At 56.0% G+C, this 17946-nt stretch overlaps 1 protein-coding gene across 1 annotated transcript in view; it reads right to left on the bottom strand.

Moving 5' to 3' along the window:
• Positions 1-17946, bottom strand: part of CACNA1E (calcium voltage-gated channel subunit alpha1 E) — a 92669-nt gene that overhangs the window by 26383 nt on the left and 48340 nt on the right. Inside the window, exons 9-26 of the mRNA XM_041478901.1 lie at positions 17433-17486; positions 17015-17095; positions 16506-16715; positions 15137-15249; positions 14781-14893; positions 14535-14666; positions 14154-14226; positions 13672-13789; positions 13352-13419; positions 11637-11734; positions 8619-8675; positions 7170-7754; positions 6786-7060; positions 6012-6171; positions 5364-5493; positions 4809-4868; positions 4432-4538; positions 673-684 (exon numbers count right to left, since the gene is read on the bottom strand). Coding sequence (XP_041334835.1) covers positions 673-684; positions 4432-4538; positions 4809-4868; positions 5364-5493; positions 6012-6171; positions 6786-7060; positions 7170-7754; positions 8619-8675; positions 11637-11734; positions 13352-13419; positions 13672-13789; positions 14154-14226; positions 14535-14666; positions 14781-14893; positions 15137-15249; positions 16506-16715; positions 17015-17095; positions 17433-17486 — 2446 coding nt within the window. The remainder of the gene's footprint in view (positions 1-672; positions 685-4431; positions 4539-4808; positions 4869-5363; positions 5494-6011; positions 6172-6785; positions 7061-7169; positions 7755-8618; positions 8676-11636; positions 11735-13351; positions 13420-13671; positions 13790-14153; positions 14227-14534; positions 14667-14780; positions 14894-15136; positions 15250-16505; positions 16716-17014; positions 17096-17432; positions 17487-17946) is intronic.

Genomic DNA, 17946 nt, shown 5'->3' with positions numbered 1-17946 from the left:
GAGATTTCTTTAGAAAAGCCCCCTCATGACCCTCATTTCTTGCATATGATGATTATTCCCCAACCACAATACCAGGTGTGGTTTTTTTCTTGTCTTTTAACTAAAGACTGGGTCTCGAGGTCCTGGTGAAGGTGGCAGAGCTTGGATCCACCAGGCACCCTTGAAAAACGTCAAGGAAATTACTTGCAACAACAGATGCTCCCAATTACACAGCTCCTTGGCGAGGGTTAATGCAACAGGGAGTACAATAATGGGCTTAATCATTACGAGATGTAAACAAAACCACTAATTAATAGCCCTCCCTAGGAGCACAGCCCTCACATGCATGGGAAGCAACTGTACAGATGGACCTAGGACTCACTTTTCTCCTGTTTTGCTCAGAAAGAGGGCCTGGATAAAGGCCTGGGACATCTGACTGAGGGCTGGGGTGGGGGTTTGAGGGCAGCACTCAGCTGGTGCAAGTTGTCACCAAGGACGCCCCAACTGCAGTGTCTGACACCTGCTGAGGGGGGACCCCTTCAGCCCTCAGGAATCTTGCAAAGCAGCATGCTGCAGCCCCTGAAAACACAGCTGAAGGTCAGCCCAGGTGTGGGACAGACTGACGTCCACCTGCACCCACCCCCCTGCATTCCCAGGAGCAGCATCCCACAAGATCTCGAGCACCATAGTTACCCCAAAGCATTCCTGTCGGCGATCCAGCCCAGCAGCCACCGAGCAGCACCAGCAGAGAGATGGAAAAAGAAAGAGAGGAGGAAAGTAAGAAGAGGGTCAGGGGAGCTGCAAGGGGACCCTGCAGCAGCTGCCCACCACCCTAGACCTCAGGAGAAAGGCAGTGTGTAGACCATGCTGTACCCTTCAGCACGGGGCACATCTCCAGGGAGAGACTCATCCAGAAGCCCCTCCTGCCCTCCCTGCTGGAGATTTTGGGTGGGGGGGCATGTGGTGAAAGCTCTGCTGCAAGAGGAACCTGCATGGAGTGGGCAACAGCAGGAAGGCACACAGTCCTCCTCAGCCAGGAGTTGTGGGGTCAGTGAGTCAAAGGCAGGTACCTCCAAGGGAACCTACCTGAAAGCCACAATAGTTCCCATCCAAATTCTGCTAAATCACCTCTGCTGAGAGCTCCACTGAGCCTGAGCTGCAGTAAAGGATCTCCTGCAAGCCAGCAGGATGCTCAATTGGACAAGCCAAGGTGGGCTCCAAGGTCCCTGGTTGTAACCAAGCCTCTGTCCCTGTCTGAGCCGAGTCCCTGCCATGGGCACACAGAGTGCTCAGCACTGGGGGAAAAGCCTGTAAGTAAAACTTCTCCTAAACCACATAAGATAACTCCAGCCCCTGGCTGTGCCTCAGTCCAACATACGAGAGGTGTGCTGAAAAGGTGACAATTTAACCTTGCAGCACTTCTGTGGTGGGACCTCTGCCCTGACCTGCCTCACACCAGGTTATTTTACAGTACCTAGGGGTCCTTCCCTCTTCCAAGCCCTGGTGCCAATGGGCACAAGGAGATGCTGCAAGGAAAGAGGCCCCTCTGCTGGGCAATCAACCCCTGCACACCAAGGGCTCCATACTGGACACTCAACCTCTCCACCAACCTTTCCACCAGCCCTGGACAGCTCTGCAAAACTGCTGTGAACTGCAGCCTCGGAGGGAGGCAAAGGCGAGCAGGGTCTTTAGTTGTGGTTCTGGTTATTTCAGTTAATTTAATTTGAACTCTTTGGAGATTTACAGCTTTTTATTTAGGCTCTGTATGGATTGATGTATTAGCTTTCCACATGGAGAGCTACGGGTGAATGGAGACAGCCTCTCTCAGGATTTGTGGCCTCTGAGGGAGCAGTGGACAAGCCACAATGGCACAAAAAGAGATGGCTTTGTGGGCGGACACTTGGTGTCAGGGATTTGGATGTGGCACAGACAGCCTGTGGGTGATGGTGGCACTGCTTAACCAGCTCACAGACCTCCTGCTGTGCCCACAGCCACCCCTGTGGGAAAACCAGAGTGCAGAGGGGAGGCAAGAGGGGCAGGAAACCTGCATGGCACATCCCAGCGTTCCTACTGGGAAGTGCTGGACTCGGGCACCAGCTGCTCTCATCCCGGTAATTGCTACAGCCACTCCACGGCACTGCTGTTCCCACCCAGCACCGTGGAGAAGGAGAAGGAGAAGGAGAAGGAGAAGGAGGAGAACACTGCCCCTGCCCTGGCCCCACATCAAAGGAGAAGAAAAGGAGAGAATTGGAACATCACCACCAGAGTTTTCCCCTGGAGATCAGAAGGGAGGGTGGCAGGCTGGGACATGGAGAGCTGGTGAATATCCTGCAGCTCCCGCGGCTGCGGCGGTGCTGGGCTGCTGAGGGGAGAGGCAGGTGTTCTTATAAATGCTTTATAATGCATGAACCCATCGGAAATCACCGTGGTGCCTTTGTTCCCTCACTGCCGAAGCCATGAGCTCATCTCCTCCAGCAGGAGCCAAGCTGGAGGCGGGGCAGACGGACAATCCTGCAGGTTTACATGACAAAAAGCCCCGTCGGTGGCACCAGCAGCTCAGTATCCCCCCAGCTACAGCTGCAGGAGAGCGCAGGAGACACCAGTGCTTGCTGCAAACGTGTGTGGAGATGCCGAGGCCTTCTCCACGGGAAGGGCTTCGGTGCCACGGCCCATGGGGGGCTCACCCTCGAGAATTCAGCTGCCCCATGCCCAGAGGGAACGTGCTTCCCTCAGGAGGAGGGGTGGAGGCAGGCGGCGAGCAGGGCTGGAAGGTGGCGGGCAGCTTCCCCACAGGCCCGCTGCTGGGCCCGGCCCGCAGCAGGGCCGCCGCAGGAATTGTGCCACCCTCGTAGGGTGAGGGCAAGGGGACAGTAAGCAATTCCTGTGCGTTGGTGACACCCCTCCACCCAGGAGCAGGCTGAGCCAACATCCTCTGCTCCTTCAGCCGTCAAAATTCTTGATGGAAGTCGCCTTGGAAGGAAAAGGCTCCCTTGCCCTCCTCCTCCTCAAAACACCCAGTGCATCTTCAGGCTGCTGATGCCCTTGAGTCCTGCCAGACACACTCTGAGGGGCTGTCCTGGCAGAGCAGGGATCAGCCAGACCCTGGAGATGCTCCATCTACCCTCTTGGTGGCCTGTGTGGCCTCCCAGAGGCTCAGAGCATTGTCCCCAGGCAGCAAACCTGCCCCAAGCCCCTTCCCCATGCCAGGGTCTGTGGTCAGCCCCCTGCCCTGCCCAGGGGCTGCTTCATCCCTGTGCTGGGCGAGCTGAATTCTCCCGTGCTCTTCCCAAGGAGAGAGCAGGGGCTGGAAGCACCGGGCGAGGAATGGGGTGAGGAGGGTGAGGAAGGCACAAGCAACGAGCCAGTGGGGCACAAGTGGGTGAGAACCAGGAGAAGGAGCAGCTGCCCAGTCCGGGGTGAGGTGGGAGGGATGGATTACGGGCTGTAATCCATCCAGGGACCTCGTGGGCACCCCGAGAGCCCCGCACGGTACCTGAGCTGTGGACAAGGCCAAGGCTCCCGTCTGCGTGGCTGCCAGGCCCTCCCCTGTCACCAGCCACTGCTGCCAGTGTCACAGGCACAAAGAGAGAACAACAGCGTGACAAAGGAGCCTGAACCTCTCCTCTCTGCTCCTCTTCCTCCTCGGGCACCAATGGGGCAGCACAGCCCTGGGGACCAGGGGATGCCCCTTCCCTGCAAGCACCACCTTGGCACCACACATCCCTCCTGAGCCCACTGCACCCCCTGCCCCAGCCAGCAGCACAGGGCACATCAGAACAGCAGGAAACTCATCCCTGTGTGCTTCTGCCCTCCATGGCACATCCCAGCACCCACAGGTGCCACAAGCTCAGTGCCAGGGCCCAGTCTCCAAGCAATGCTCAGTGGGGACGCAGCAGGGCAAGCACACAGCCCTCTCTGTGATACCTCAGAGGATGCTGGCACAAACCCCACCAGCCTCATCCCCATTCCTGCAGGGCTCCAGAGCAATGTCCCCCTCAGACCAGAGGAAAAGTCACCAGCCAGGGCTACCATTTCCAGCACAAATGTGTTCACAGGGCAGCTCCACCTGGCAGGCTGCTGCTTTTGCTGTCTCTGTGCACCCCAAGATGCATAGCAGGTGCATAACTCCAGCTCTGGCACCTTTAGGCCATTTCTCCCTCTCTAACAGCTCCTTCTGCTCTGTTTCAAATCCACTTGCACCACCAACTTCTTCCTAGCATCTCCAGCTTGCCTTGCCTTGCTCCCTGCCTGCTTTCTCACCAGCTTCTGCCAAACAAGGAGAAACACATCTCTGGGGCAGCCACACATCACTGCCAGGAGCCATACCAGAAGGGTGCAGAGAAATAAAATACAAAACAAAATCAGAGTCTAGTAGCCATAACACAGAGTTTCATCCTTCTCCCAGCCCAGCCCAGGGGAGGCAGGGAGCTGAAAAGGACAAAGGCCACTTACGCCAAGGCAAAAGCCACCAGCGCTCCCACCACCACGATGAAATCCAGGATGTTCCAGAGGTCTCGGAAGTAGGAGCCATCCTGCAGGATCAAGCCCTGATCAATCATCTGGAGGGAAGACACAGAGAGAAAAACAGGCAGGGAATGAGCAGCTCAGACACCAAGCTGTGGCACAGGGGCACTGCAGACACATCCCAGTGTCCTGGGTGCAGGACTTGCTATTTTGTGGAAGCCTCGAGGCTGATAAAGGAGCGGCTGAGCACACTGGACCAGCACTGCTGAGAAACAGACTTAAAGGTCTCCACCATCTAAATTTAGGACCAGAACTGCAAAACTGAGCTATTTCCCAGGGCTGCTGCATCCTGTCAGGGTTCTTACCTTGATCACCATCTCGAAGGTGAAGACACCAGTGAAGACGTAGTCAAAGTACCTCAGCACCTGCAGAGAGGACACAGGTGCTCTGCAGCTGCTGCTGAGCAAAGCATGCCCACCCAGACACCCAGCTGCAGCAGCTTGCCTGGCTCAGGGACAAAATAGGGTTGGTTTGCTTGTCCCAAACCCAGCCTCATCTCTGAGAGTTCAGGACAGCCCCGAACCCAGCCTGTGCAGGCAGGAGGGAATCATTCCCCATGCAAATGGCTTGGAAATGATGCTGCTAGCCAGGGTCACCTGCCCCACACCAGTACTAGCATCTCCTCAGTCCAAGCCACTTTACAGCTGACCAGGCATCCTGGTCTCTCCCCAGGCTCCAAACCCCATGTGTGGGAAGCTGGGAGTGACTCCCACAGTTCACAACAGAAGGTGATGGGGGAGAAGTCAGATTCCACAGCACGGTGCAAGTGCCACCACCGGCTGCCCTGATCCTACAGATCCTACAGAGCTAAAATCCTGCAGGAGCTCTGCCTGCACTGGTGGGGAGGGGGTTGCAATCACTTTGTTGCGGTCGGAGTTGGTGAGGACAGGATCCTCGGCGGCGAGGGCGATGCTACTGGCAGCGATCACCAGGAGGATGCACATCTCGAAGTAGCGCAGGTTCACGATGTAGTGGCAGGCCCTCCTCACCCTGCAGGGACACAGCCCACACCCCACCTGTGAGACCCTGGCAGGCCACAGCCACAGCCCTTGTGCAAAGCCCACCCCATAATGCCACCTTCCAGGGTGGGGAGATGGGCAGCAAAGACTGAGGAGCAGAAGAAGGGAGCCCAAGAGGTGTTTGGGCTTGTTGATCCCTCTTCTCAGCAGTCTCAGCCCCACAGCCAGGCAGGGAGAGTCCCTAAGAAATTGGGGTGCTTACTCTTCCAGGCTGCTGGATCTAGGGAAGAGCTACAGAGCAGCAGAAAACTGCAGGTAAATATGACAAACAATGAATAAAAATCCCAGCTTAGCAATCAGCAGCTGGGAGAGCGAGCCATGAGCCATGCCACAGAAAGAGAGCTATGTGGGACTTGGGGACTCTGTGGCTGCTTATTAAGCCTGTTTGGGAGACATTCAGCTCTCTTCTGACAGGGATTCCCTGGTTTTGGTGGTCTGGGGTCCTTCCCCTTGCAGCCCTCCCCAGCCCCAGCATGAAACACAGCTCACGGGTTGGTGGTGCTGAAGATGAACATGGAGCTGTGCGGCACCATGGCTTTGCCCGTCTCGCTCTTTTCCTTCTTCCTCTTCTTCTTCTCCATTTCTTCCTCATCCTCTTTGGTCTCTGCCTCCTTTAAGGGGCTGGCTTCGCCATCTGTCTTGTTGCTAACTGCAGGAAAGCGAGAGCCTTTGCCCGACCTTGCACCCAGACAACACCCTGGGGTGTACCCGGGCAACCCCCCTCTGAATTCCTGCTCTGAATCCCTGTGCCGTCACAGGGAGAGGGACTAGGCAGGGAGAAAATACACCAGCTGCTGGGATAGCAGATGAAATGGGTTTAACAAGGCCAGTTTTCACCTTGCTGCTTAATTAATAACACTGTTTAAAGCAGCTCACCTTGACAGCTAGGATGCCGCTAAGGGGTTTGAGTGACAGTGAGCTGCCGGAGGCTACAGATGTTCCAGGAAAAACAGGGAATGCTAGAGTTTTGCCCAGGCAGAGAGGAAGGGGAAATGATGGATCAGATGAAGGGGTGGTGGGAAATGATGGATCAGATGAAGGGGTGGATGGGAAGAGGTGAGAAAGGGACACAGACCCCAGGGGATGCTGGCGCATCAGCGCTTGGTCTCCCCTGCAAAACTGGGGTGAGGTGCTGCAAGGAGCAGCACGGAGATCCCCCTAGCTGATGGATGCAGACAGGAAAAGCCATGCAAGCAGCTTTCCGCCCCCACAGGATCCCCTAGGGCTGGGAGAGGGGCTCAGGAAAGAGAGACGGGTCCTCACTCTGTACCACAGCGGAGTCGTGGACATCGATCATGATGGCGGTGCTCTCGGTGGCCTTCTCGGTGTTGGGGGTGATGGAGGAGAGGTCGGGCTCGCTGCGGCTCACGCTGCGGCTGTGCTCCAGCAGCGCCTGCTCGCTCGTGTCCGGGCTGCTGCAGTCCTGCTCCGTCAGGGTGCCCGTCTTCCCCTGGGAGAGCTCGGGCGCGACGTGCGGGGGGCTGCCCTTCTTGGTGGTCCCAATCAGATCGGCGTCGCCAGCAGGGACCCCGTTTGTCCTGCAGTAGGGACGGGGGAGAAAAGGAGGTGTGAGAAGATACCGGGATGGGAGTAGAAGAGAATACAAGGAGCTGTGGGGACGGCAAGATGCCCTCTGCAGGTACCAACCTGATGGACTCCCCGCTCGCCTCTGGCTCCCCCGGAATCAGCGCCTCTGCCGCAGCCACGTCCCCACGCCGGTCCCCATCCTGTGTCCCCTCTGCGGCGCTGGCCTCCTCCAGCCCCATCTCCTGGCTGGCCGAGCGGCTCCCCAAGATGCCAGCCGTGTCCTTCCCCTCCACGCGGGCTCTGCGGTGCCGGCTGCGCCGCTGGCTCTGCCTCATCCTCGCCCTGTCCTCGATGCTGCCTCCTGCCCCGTCCTGTTCTCCTGGCTCACAGTTCCCATGGCAAGACTTCTGCTGCCACACGTCCCGCTTGGCCCGGGGCGATGTCCTGTCCTCCCCACCGCCGGGGTTGGCCCCTGGGACCGGCTGCTCGGGTCCCTCGCGCTCTCCCTTGCCCTGCTCCTCAGCGCACTTCTCCAGGGTGACGCCCTCCCCGGGTCTCTTCCTGCGGAAGATGCTGGCGTGGGGGTTGATGAGGGGCGGCTCGTCCTTGTTGATGCCCTCCTGGCTGGACATCTGCATGTGCCGGCGCAGCTGGCTGGTGCGCTGCTCCCACACCGACATGTGGTGCCGCCGGCGACGCTCCCGCCTGCAACGGGGTGGGGACAGCGAGGGGTCACCATCCCGGCTGCCACAGCATCCCCCCGGTGAAGCTCCCACCCTGTATTTAATCTGGGAATCCCAGGCAGAAGGCAGTGCCACCGCCAGGGTTACAGGCTGTGCTAAGGCTTCGTCAGTGTCCCTCTGGTGCTGGAAATGGGGCTGGGAGTGCGCTTGTGTCCCTCCAGAAAGCATCAGGCTGATGGATGACCAGCCCCAGCAGCCTCGCTGCTGCCCTGAAGCTTTCAGGCAGCACGTCCAGCTTCTGGGAGCAGCCAGCATCCTGGTTTGCCCTATCCCAGACAGGCAGAGACCACCTTCCTCTTGTGTGACTGCCAGGGGACACCTTAAATACGGATGGCCAAGCCCTCTTGCTGCATCAGGGACCTCTCCTCGCCTCTCTCCCAGCACATCCCGGGTAGAAAGCCTGCCCTGAGGCTTGAGGAGCAGCGACTTTGAGGGGAAGGAGCTGCACTGGGCTTCTGGGCCACGCCACGAAACCTTTGCAGCGTGGTAAAACAACACTTTGGAGAAGACAAGACGTGCCCTTCCCGACACCCCCGCGGCACAGGGAAACACCCAGGAGCACACAGGGGCACGGGCACTGCTCACGCCCCACCGCACACCCACGGGCAGCGAGCGGCGCGCCGGCACCGCGGCACCGCGCACGGGGATCGCGCACAGCGAGGGGAGCACGGGGCACACGGATACAGCACACACACACACACAATGAATTCCCACTCCCGTCCCTGCCGGCCAGGCCGGAGAGGAGCGGGGCGTGCCCGGCCCCGCGGACGGACGCACAGACAGCACAGGAGGCACAGACGGACACGCGCCCCCGCCGCCCACATACAGGTGGCTGCTGCGTGGCTCCCACATCGACATGTGGTGTCTCCTCCGCCTGTCTCTTCTGCGGAGGAAAAACAAACGGGTTCAATCCCCTCCTTCCACTCGTGTGGGCAGCGCACAGAGCTGTCCCCCCTCCCTGAGCAGGGCTCATCCTGGCCCTGTGCTTCCACAGCAAACCCCCACGGGAACGCTGGTCACGGGCTGCCCACACTCACGCTGGCACTCTGTTCCCTGGGAGCCTTCCCCACGCCGTGCACTGGGAGAGCACTGCAGGCTCCAGTCCTTCAGAACCTCCGAGACATCCTTGGATATTTAACCGCTGTCTCAAACTGCTCCAAATTCACTTCTCCCAAGAAACACGTGGCAATTGGAAAGAGGAAGCGATGCATCAGGCCAGCCCTGAGCTGCTCAGAGCCACCACCATGAGCTGATGCTGCCCTGGGAGCACAGAGGGGAACGTGAACTTCCCCAGCAAACACAAGGCACAAGGCCAGGTTGAGATGCCACAGAGCTGCTGTCACCTGAGCAGCCCCCACACAGAGCAAATTAACAGGGCTGACAGGGTGAGATTCCAGGCTTTAACCTTTGCCTCAGCATAGAAAAGATTCGGATAGACACAGCTCCAAGAACACTGCCCTGAGAATGTGCAATCATAGAAACACAGGACATCCTGAGTTCGAAGGGACCCACAAGAATCACTGCATCCCGCTCCTGGCCCTGCACAGGACAACCCCAAGAATGCCACCGTGTGCCTGAGAGCACTGTCCAAATGCTTCTCGAGCTCTGGCAGGCTCGCTGTCATGACCACTTCCCAACAGTTTGAAGGCATTCCCCCTTGTCCTATCATTTATCAAAAAAACACCTTGTCAGAAGTCCCTCTTCAGCTCTCTCAAGGTGCTCCAAGGTCTCCAGGCTTAACAGCCTCAATCCTCCCAGCTCACGGGAGAGGCGCTCTATTCATGCTGGTCCTTATGGTCTCCATGGATCCCCATGCATGGGGAGGCCTCAGTGCCACGCTGGAGGCAGGGCTGGAGCTGCCAGCACCCACAGCATTCCCACAGTCCCAGGATCTGCTGATCCTGCAGACGCATCCATGCAGCGCGTCCGGCACCAATGCATGCTGGTGCATTGCTCAACACGTGCCCGCAGCGCCCGCCTGGCAGCCCCGAGCCATCTGCACCCAGGTGCAAACACAGAGCTCCCACGGGCACCAGGGCCACCCACGCCCCCCTGGCCAAGTGGGAACACCCGTCCATGCCCACGCTGCCGGCGGGAATGCCCGTGCCAGCCTGCATGCACCAAGTACCCGCGGGGAAATGGAGCCACCAAAGGCAGGGCCCGGCTCTGAGCTCCCTTCTGGGCCAGCTCTGCTCTGCCTTGGCCACCACTGTGCTGTCCCTCCACAAGCTCAGCACCACCAAAAGCACACCAGACCTCAGGCTGACCATACCATCAAGCCTAACCCATGGCATCTACTGCCTGGGCCTGACCCCAATCCATCCTGGTGAGTGGGAGGATCTGGAAAAAAGCCCCATGAATATCAATACCTCCCCTTTCAATGCCGCCAGAACAACAAGGAAAAGTTGAAAAGATCTGTTTTCCTAATCAGCTCTATCTGGTAGTGACTAGAGAGCTCTATCAGGGATGTGCAGTGTGGGCAAATCCTTCACTGCGCTAATATATTCCATCTCCCCCTCTTCCTCTCTCCTATCTGTCCATTCCTCAGCCTCTCCCGCAGCCTAAAGCTCTCTATTGCCTCACTTTATCCAACACATTCCCACTGGTATCCAGAAACAGAGCCAACATACAGACTCCACCACCTCTGCCCTAAACCCCCCTCGTATTCGGGCAGACAGATTTATTACAAACACCCCATCAGCCCCAATCCAGGGTAAAATCTGTGGCTGCTGGGGGGATCACGCAGGCCTTACAAGCACACCCCGTTCCTGCTGGCCCTAAAACCACACAGGGTGCAGGACCACAGCTTCCCACCACTGCCAAACCAGGGAGGGGGCCATTCCCAAGGCTGCCTCTGACCCCCCCAGATCAGCACTCGCCTGAAGACAGCAGTTTCTCTCAGCAAATCTGCAAGAGATTCTGCCGTGTACAAGCTTGGCTGGGTTTCAAAGCATAACAAAACCTAAAATTCCCTGGGAAGGGATTCTATTTAAAAAAAAAAAAAAAAAAGAGGGGAAAAAAATAAAATAATCCCTTCAGCTGTACTGAAATGTACTGTTTTGGGAAACAAATCAAAACGCCTCGTTCCAATGTTGACTTTGAAAGTTTTATGTGATTTAGACCATATGACACCGCAAAATAAAGAGAAAAAAGGCAGCTAGGAAGGAAAAAACAGAAATTTCTCCTGCTGAAATGCAGAGACAAGGCTTCTTAACACCATGCTGGAGGTTTATGCGGTTTGGGGCTTTTTTTTTCTCACTCAAATCAAATTTTTGAACAATCAAACATGGTTTCACAAACCCGCTCCATCTTTCCTAACTGCATTCGCTCCCAAGGAAGGAGCCCGAGGGAGATTTGTGACACCACAGCTCCCTTCTCCCCCAGCCCTGGCTGCTCTCCTGCAGCTCTGCCATGAAGAAACACTCCCCAGGAACAAATATCACCCCTCCTCAAGAATAACTTGAGATACCTTCCTCCTCCCCAGCCTCCTACCATCAGCCCTGAGTGCTTGAGCTCTATATTTGGGGCAGAAAGCCTCTTTTAGCATATTTTTGCCATGCCCAAGCACTGAGACTGCAGCTTGGTGTAGAGGTTGGCAATTTCAGGAGCTCCCTGGAGAGCTGTCACCTCTCCAAAAGCACTGCTTCTCATGGGGAGCACACTCCTAGACCTCCATCCATCTTCAGGAAGCTGCCCAGAGAGGGAGTCCCCCCATGTGGGGACCCCTTTTTTCTTGTTGGCATCCCCCCCCAACCAGCGTGGCCAGGCTCTGCTGCAGCTCTGTGCCCTTCTAAGCCTGGCTGGGCTCGGGGGGTCACCAGGGTGGTGTTGGGGAGTCACTCACTCGATAGCAGGCATGTTTGGGGCAGACATGGGGCTGACTTCTTTGGCTTTCTGAAGGGCGTGCTTCTGGTTAAAGGCCTCCTCTTCCTCCTGCTCGTCCTGCAGAGAAAAGAGGGCATTGCTCAGTGGGGTGTTGGGGCTCTGAGGGAAAGCTCAGCCATTGGGAGCAGTGAGGGATGTGCAGGACAACCCTAGATGCCAAGGCTCGAGGGATAGAGGGGGACCTGCTCTTCTGATGCCTTGGAGTGGCTGCCTAGAACAGAGGCTACACAAGGTTAAGAGGATAAAGTGGGTATTTATTGAAGGCCTTCAGCAGGCACACCTTGGGCAGTCAAAAGCCTCACAGAGGGGCTACACCTAAGATGAACAATGGTGATGAGTTTTTCAGACAATTATAAGTTTGGTCCATTTACATGTCGGGGTTAATCCTCCAATTACAGCTTCAGGTAATGAAGTCATACACCCCCAGTTTGCTCCTCCCCAATTCACTTTTGTTTACACTCTTTGGGGTCTGGAGCTGTAGGGTGTCCTTGAGTTTCAGGCCCAGAGGGATTGTTTTGTCTGACCAAAATGTGAAGACAGCAGCCAACACTGTATGGAGTTCAGAGTTATACACTAAAGCAGTACAGGATTTGAAAAAATATAAAATTTTAAGGCATCACTTCCAGAGACACTATTCCTTTGTGCTGTGGGGATGCAGGTTCCCCATCACACCAGATCTTCCCCAAGGCATCAGTGCTGCTCAAATAAGTGAACCCAGCCCACTCCAGGCAAGAGCTGGGCTGAGCACGGTGGGACAACCCCAGACAGCGCAGACCAGCTCAGCCCTCCCTTCTTCACAGCCACAGGGGCTAGACAGGCATCCCCCAAACCGAGTGGGAGGTAAGGCATCCATGAATGACCCCGGTAGAGACCGGGTTGCTTTAATGAGTATGGTTGTGTCTCCGGAGCAAAGAATGTCATTAGGAGTCATTAGCGAGCATTCAGCCTTTTCAAAAACTCAGCGCTCTCTTAATTGATGCTGCCGATACCCGTGGGGCTCTCCCATCCCTCGCACCCCAGCGGCAGCCGGCAGCCCCTGGAAGTGCCTTCTGCACCCTCCCAGCGTGGGAGGACCCCTGCACACATCCCTCAGGCAAACCAGCACCGTGCCCTGCTTCGGGGCAGATTTACACCGCTGTGGAAGCCTCTCAGTGAGTCCCAGGGATGTGAGTAATAGCACGGGCTCCACAAAAATCTGGGCACCACAGGATCACTGGTCTACTCCAAAGAGTGTCACTGACCCTTGCAGCTCTCTCCTGGTCACCGTTATGCAGATGGTGCCCCGACAATTTCGAGTTCCCCAAATATTCCCCAGCATGGTCTTAAAAGCAGCTGAGCACCAGCCTAAATTGCATCCTAAATCACATGTGCTGCCCTATAGGCAGATGGGGAATAAATATTGACACCACTGGAAAATGCTTCCCACTCCACATCTCCAGAGTGCTCGGGCAGATAAGAGTCCCCACATCAGGTCCTACCCAACAGATGAGGGTTGTCTCCATCTGACTGATGGCAAACAGGACTGGGAAGTTTACATGGAGAAATAAAGTCATACTTGAAGTGTGGGTGTTCCTGGAAAGAGCAGCAGGTTTAAGCGTTTTCCTAAATCAAAGCCTAAATGGCTTTGCCCCCACTCTCTCCACGGGAGAAGGAAAAGGAGCAGCAGGAACGTACCTTGGTGAGCTCCTGAGCGTTGGCCAGGTTGTCCACAGCAATGGCCAAGAAGACATTCAGCAGAGTATCTGAGAGCAGCTAAGGATGCACAAGCCGTGTGTTAAGGACATGTGTATCTGCAGCTCCCAAGGAGCCCAGCCAAAGGCACAAACTCCTCACCCACCCCACAGCCCTCAGTGCACCTCCCCACAGCTCCTTCTCTGCCTTTGGGACACCCACAGGTGTGTGGTGGGTGTCCCTCAGCTGGGAGGGGAAGAAGGGATGCCCCCAGAGAGGCTGGGGAGGTGTCAGCCCTGAAAGCACGGCAGCCCAGTGGATACAGTTCCCAAACAAGGTGAGGACGATGAAGTAGATGGAGGACCACATCCCTGAGCGCACGCCTCCCTGGGAGCGGATGCCGTTGTACATCACCTCGTTCCAGTCCTCGCCTGTCAGGATCTGCGGGGACACGGGGCAGCAGCTCTGTCACCTGCACTGCCCATCTGTGCCACCAACATGCAGGCACCATGTACAGGGACCCCGTGCAGTGGATAAGCCAGCTCTGCAACACCTGAGGGAGATCTCACTGCACACTGATGAGGATTTAAAGCCTCCTCAGAAGAGTTTTGAAACTCTTCATCTTCTGTAACAGAGGTGGAAGAGTTTCCACCTCCTTCCATCCACTTTGTTGTGTAGGAGAGGGAGGATTCAACAGCTGATAGAGGGGAACTTGTGTGGTGTAAAGAGCCCCTCCCAGCCATGGGGGAGAAACCAGGTGGTGCCAAGTCCCTTTGTTTAGGTCTCCTGGCAGCCCAGCTCCTACCTGAAACACCGTCATGATGGCTGCAGGGAAGGTGTCAAAGTTGGCCGAGGGAGTCCCATCCATGAAGTTAAACCTGGAAAGGGAACCAGGAGGGTGAAATACCAAGGTCACCAAACCCCTGACTGCTGTGCTACCAGTTCTCTTGTGTTTAGGAGGACCTTTCCCCACTCTAGAAAAGGTCTCCTGAGCATTTGGTGCCAGAAACCAGAAGGTCTCCTGGCTGGAAGGACCCACACAGCCCAAAGGCAGCCCTCGAGCAGGGATTTTTGTCTGGGAGGAGACTGAGGGGGAAGGTACAGTTTTGCTGGGCCCCTGAAGAGCGTGTCATCACTTGGCTTTAATGCCAAGAAACTCCGGTTCCTCAGCCTTGAAATGACATACCTGCCTCCAAACAGCTGCATTCCCAGCAGGGCAAAGACTACAATGAAGAGGAAGAGGAGGAAGAGCAGACTGATAATAGATTTCATGGAGCTCATCAGCGAGACCACCAAATTCCTCAGGGATGCCCAGTACCTAGAAAATAGAGATATTTCTGGAGCACTGCCAGTGATGCTGGAGAGCAGGAGTGACTGGATCTGGGCTGCAGCCACAGACGGAGGGTAACAGGCGTTGATGATGGGTACGCACTTGGTTATTTTAAATATCCGCAGGAGACGAAGAGCTCGTAGGACACTGATCCCAAAAGAGGTTCCTGGCCTGAATATAGCCCAAACCACTTCGAAGATGCTTCCCACTGTGACCTGAGAAGCAGACAGAGCCACAAATCAAAGACAGGCTCAAGATGAGCTGCTGCAGGGAATCTTAACATCCCCGAAGACGAGGCACCCACCACCTCATCCAGGACCTGGTGTCTCAGGCTGTCCTGGCAGAAAGTGCTCCCTGCCCACTGTGACGGCCATCCTGATCCCCCCCTTGGTGCCTTGCATTGCAGAGCCCTGCCAAGCATCTCCCCCCACACCCACAGCATCCCTGGGGCCGCTCACCCCACAGTCGAAGCAGTTGAAGGAAGAGTGGAAGTAAAGACGTGGCCCCATCCCGTACATCTTTAAGGACATCTCCAGAAGGAAGAGCCCAAGAAACAGGAACTCTGCATAGTCTGGAAGACAAAACCCAAACGTGCTTGAGGCACTGAGCTGTGTGGAGCACACTGCTTGCACGCACCAGCTGAGCATCCAGAACACCACAAAGATGGGACAAGTCAAGGACCACACTGCATCCCCAAACTCTCAGGGTTTGGGATGAGGGAATTTGATCTGTGAGGAGCAAAACTGTATGTAATAGAGCATCAGGCCCATGAGTTAATCATTCAGGGGAGATGCACCAGTGTCCCAGGGGATTGAGAGGACCAGACATGGCCAGCACGGAGCGGAGCAGCTCTTTGGCATTAAACCACAGTGGCTGAGGAGCCTACAAAGGCATTAACCACACAGCACTGTAGGGGAATACTATCAACCTGGATTAAAATCATTGCATGGCTGGAATTTGGCCAGGGAAACAGAGCCAAACAGCCAAGAGCCAGTGAAAAGCCTTTCCAGCTATTTGATGAACATTTAGCAGGCAAGAGCCTGGCTCTTCACCTTTCCCAGAAGATGCTTCTCACCACGACCAGCTGCCACACCACGCTGCAGCGTGCTGGGAGCTCAGCAGGCCTGAGCCTACTACTGCAGATTTGGGTAGAGCTGGGGCTTGACAGGGACATTTTCAAGGTGAGGAAGAATAACGCGTCTGAGAAAGCAGCACTGTCCCCACTGCAGCAGCTCAGGAGTGACACACGTGGGGCTGACCACGCTGCTCTGCAGTAGCCCACACTGCAGTGCTTCCAAGACCTGACCTTGTGCCCTCGCCAATGCTGGGCTCAGGGAGGCTCCATAACTGGGAACCTCCAAGCCTGGGATTCCCTCACCATGCTCTGCACAAGTATTTTAACCAGGGTGTTCTGCCATGACCAGTCCCATCCCTGCAAATTTACACCTTTCCATCAATGGCTTGTGCACATTCAGAGGTGGTTCTCCAGCAAGCTTTCCATCACCACTGTTCATAATTTTGGGATAAACTCCACTGAGACTGGCAGTGTTTTTCTCTCATGACTAACACATCAGACCTGAAGGACACAGAGCCTCCGTGTTTGCTCACAAGGCTGAGACGGCCCTCAGTGGCCATGAGGCCAAGGGCAAAGCTGAATTAAACACCTCTACATGATCTTTTGCTATCAACAATGGATGGAGCTGAGGTTATTCCCCACCCATCTCCACACCAGCACAACTGTGGCAGGACTCATCCCTGTGCGCCTCGAGGCAAGCAGTGAGGGTGTGCTGCAACACTCTCCCACCTACACCAAGCCCAGGGACTCACAGAGGAAGTGGGTGAGCCAGGCTGGCTGGTTGTGATGGACGATGGCCACGCAGGCAGTGTTGAGAGCCACCAGGCTCAGGACAATCCAGTAGAAGACCTGGGATTTGACCATGTGGCGGACGGAGATGCGCAGGAGTCGCTCCTTGTGCCTTAAATAGGAGGCACCGTCCACCCTGGCACCTTTGAGGCCAGAGTGACTCGAGGGGTTACCTAAAGGAAAAAGAAGGGGAACAAGGAGTTGGATGCTCCAGCCTCTCCTGTGATATGAGACAGGAAAGATGGCTCACGGACATTGCTCTTATGGGGCACAAGTCATCCAGAGAATTTTTGTGTGGCAGAAGGAGGTTTGCTGCTAAACTAGCAGAGATGTCTGGTTTGTGACGCTCTCCACGTGATGGGTGGGACTCTGGGAACCCAACCTGCTGGCAGAGGTTTGGGGGAAGCAAGCTGCAGACTGCACTTACCCAAGGTTGGATGGAGAGGTCTCCTCTGTGCCAGCCTCCGCTCGCCCACGGAGGAGATGTCGACACAGTGCTCGTCACCCGACATGGCATCCGTGCGGTTCCGCTTGATGGTGGCTCGCCTGAGCACTGGGAAGACAAGAGGAACAGCTGTTGGAGTCTCAGTGGCCCAACTCTGCCAGTAGCCAGCGCACTGGATCAGGACCTGGTGGTCAGTACTCAGGTCTGGTAACAGGATGAAGACACCCAGGTGATCCTAGTCCAGAGCTATCCCTTGTGTGGGATCAGACACCTCCCAGCCTCCACGCTCTCTCAGGAGTTACAGTGCCAATCCACCTCCCCTCACCCCTCTCTTGGGCTGCAGACCCCACTGGGGCCTCCCCACCACAGCTGGAGGGTCTGAGCCTCCAGCTCCAGGCAGGCAGAAGGAAGGGCAGGCAGATTTTAAGGGCATTGCTGGTCTTACCGTCTAAGGCTGAGGTCCCCGAATTTTTGTTCTCTTCAGCCAGCATGACTTCCTCTACGCAAAACACACAGTTCAGCATCAGGAGACAAGGCACTGTCACGTGTCACTGCCTGGTACTTAAGAACTTCCCCCAGCCCAGAGGTTGGCTCTAGATTGCAAACTCTTACCAAGGGAGTTTGGTTAAGGGCCCAAAAGCAAATTCTGGAGGGTGACAAGTGGCAGCTACCAAACATCACATCAGAAAGAAGGATTACTTGTGATCAGCCCTTCTCCCTTCACTGTCATTAAGCTCATTAAAGAAGTAGAAAACTGTAAGCAGGTCTGGGGCTCAAGCAACCCAGCCCAGGGCTAAAACTGAGGTCTGGTGCTCAGGACTCATTTGAAGACACCCATCTTTTACAAGTCTGAATGTTGGATGAAAGTGTAAATCTTCCCTTCCCAGAGCTGAATGCACTGGCCTCATTCCTAGGAGGAGCAAGCAAGGACATGGGCTGTGGCAGTTTGGGAACCAACA

This window comes from Pyrgilauda ruficollis, unplaced genomic scaffold, assembly GCF_017590135.1.
Source record: "Pyrgilauda ruficollis isolate IOZ18807 unplaced genomic scaffold, ASM1759013v1 scaffold47, whole genome shotgun sequence".
Classification (NCBI taxonomy): Eukaryota; Metazoa; Chordata; class Aves; order Passeriformes; family Passeridae; genus Pyrgilauda; species Pyrgilauda ruficollis.
The sequence above is the reverse complement of the archived record's forward strand: the minus strand, read 5'-3'. Positions and strand labels throughout refer to the sequence as shown.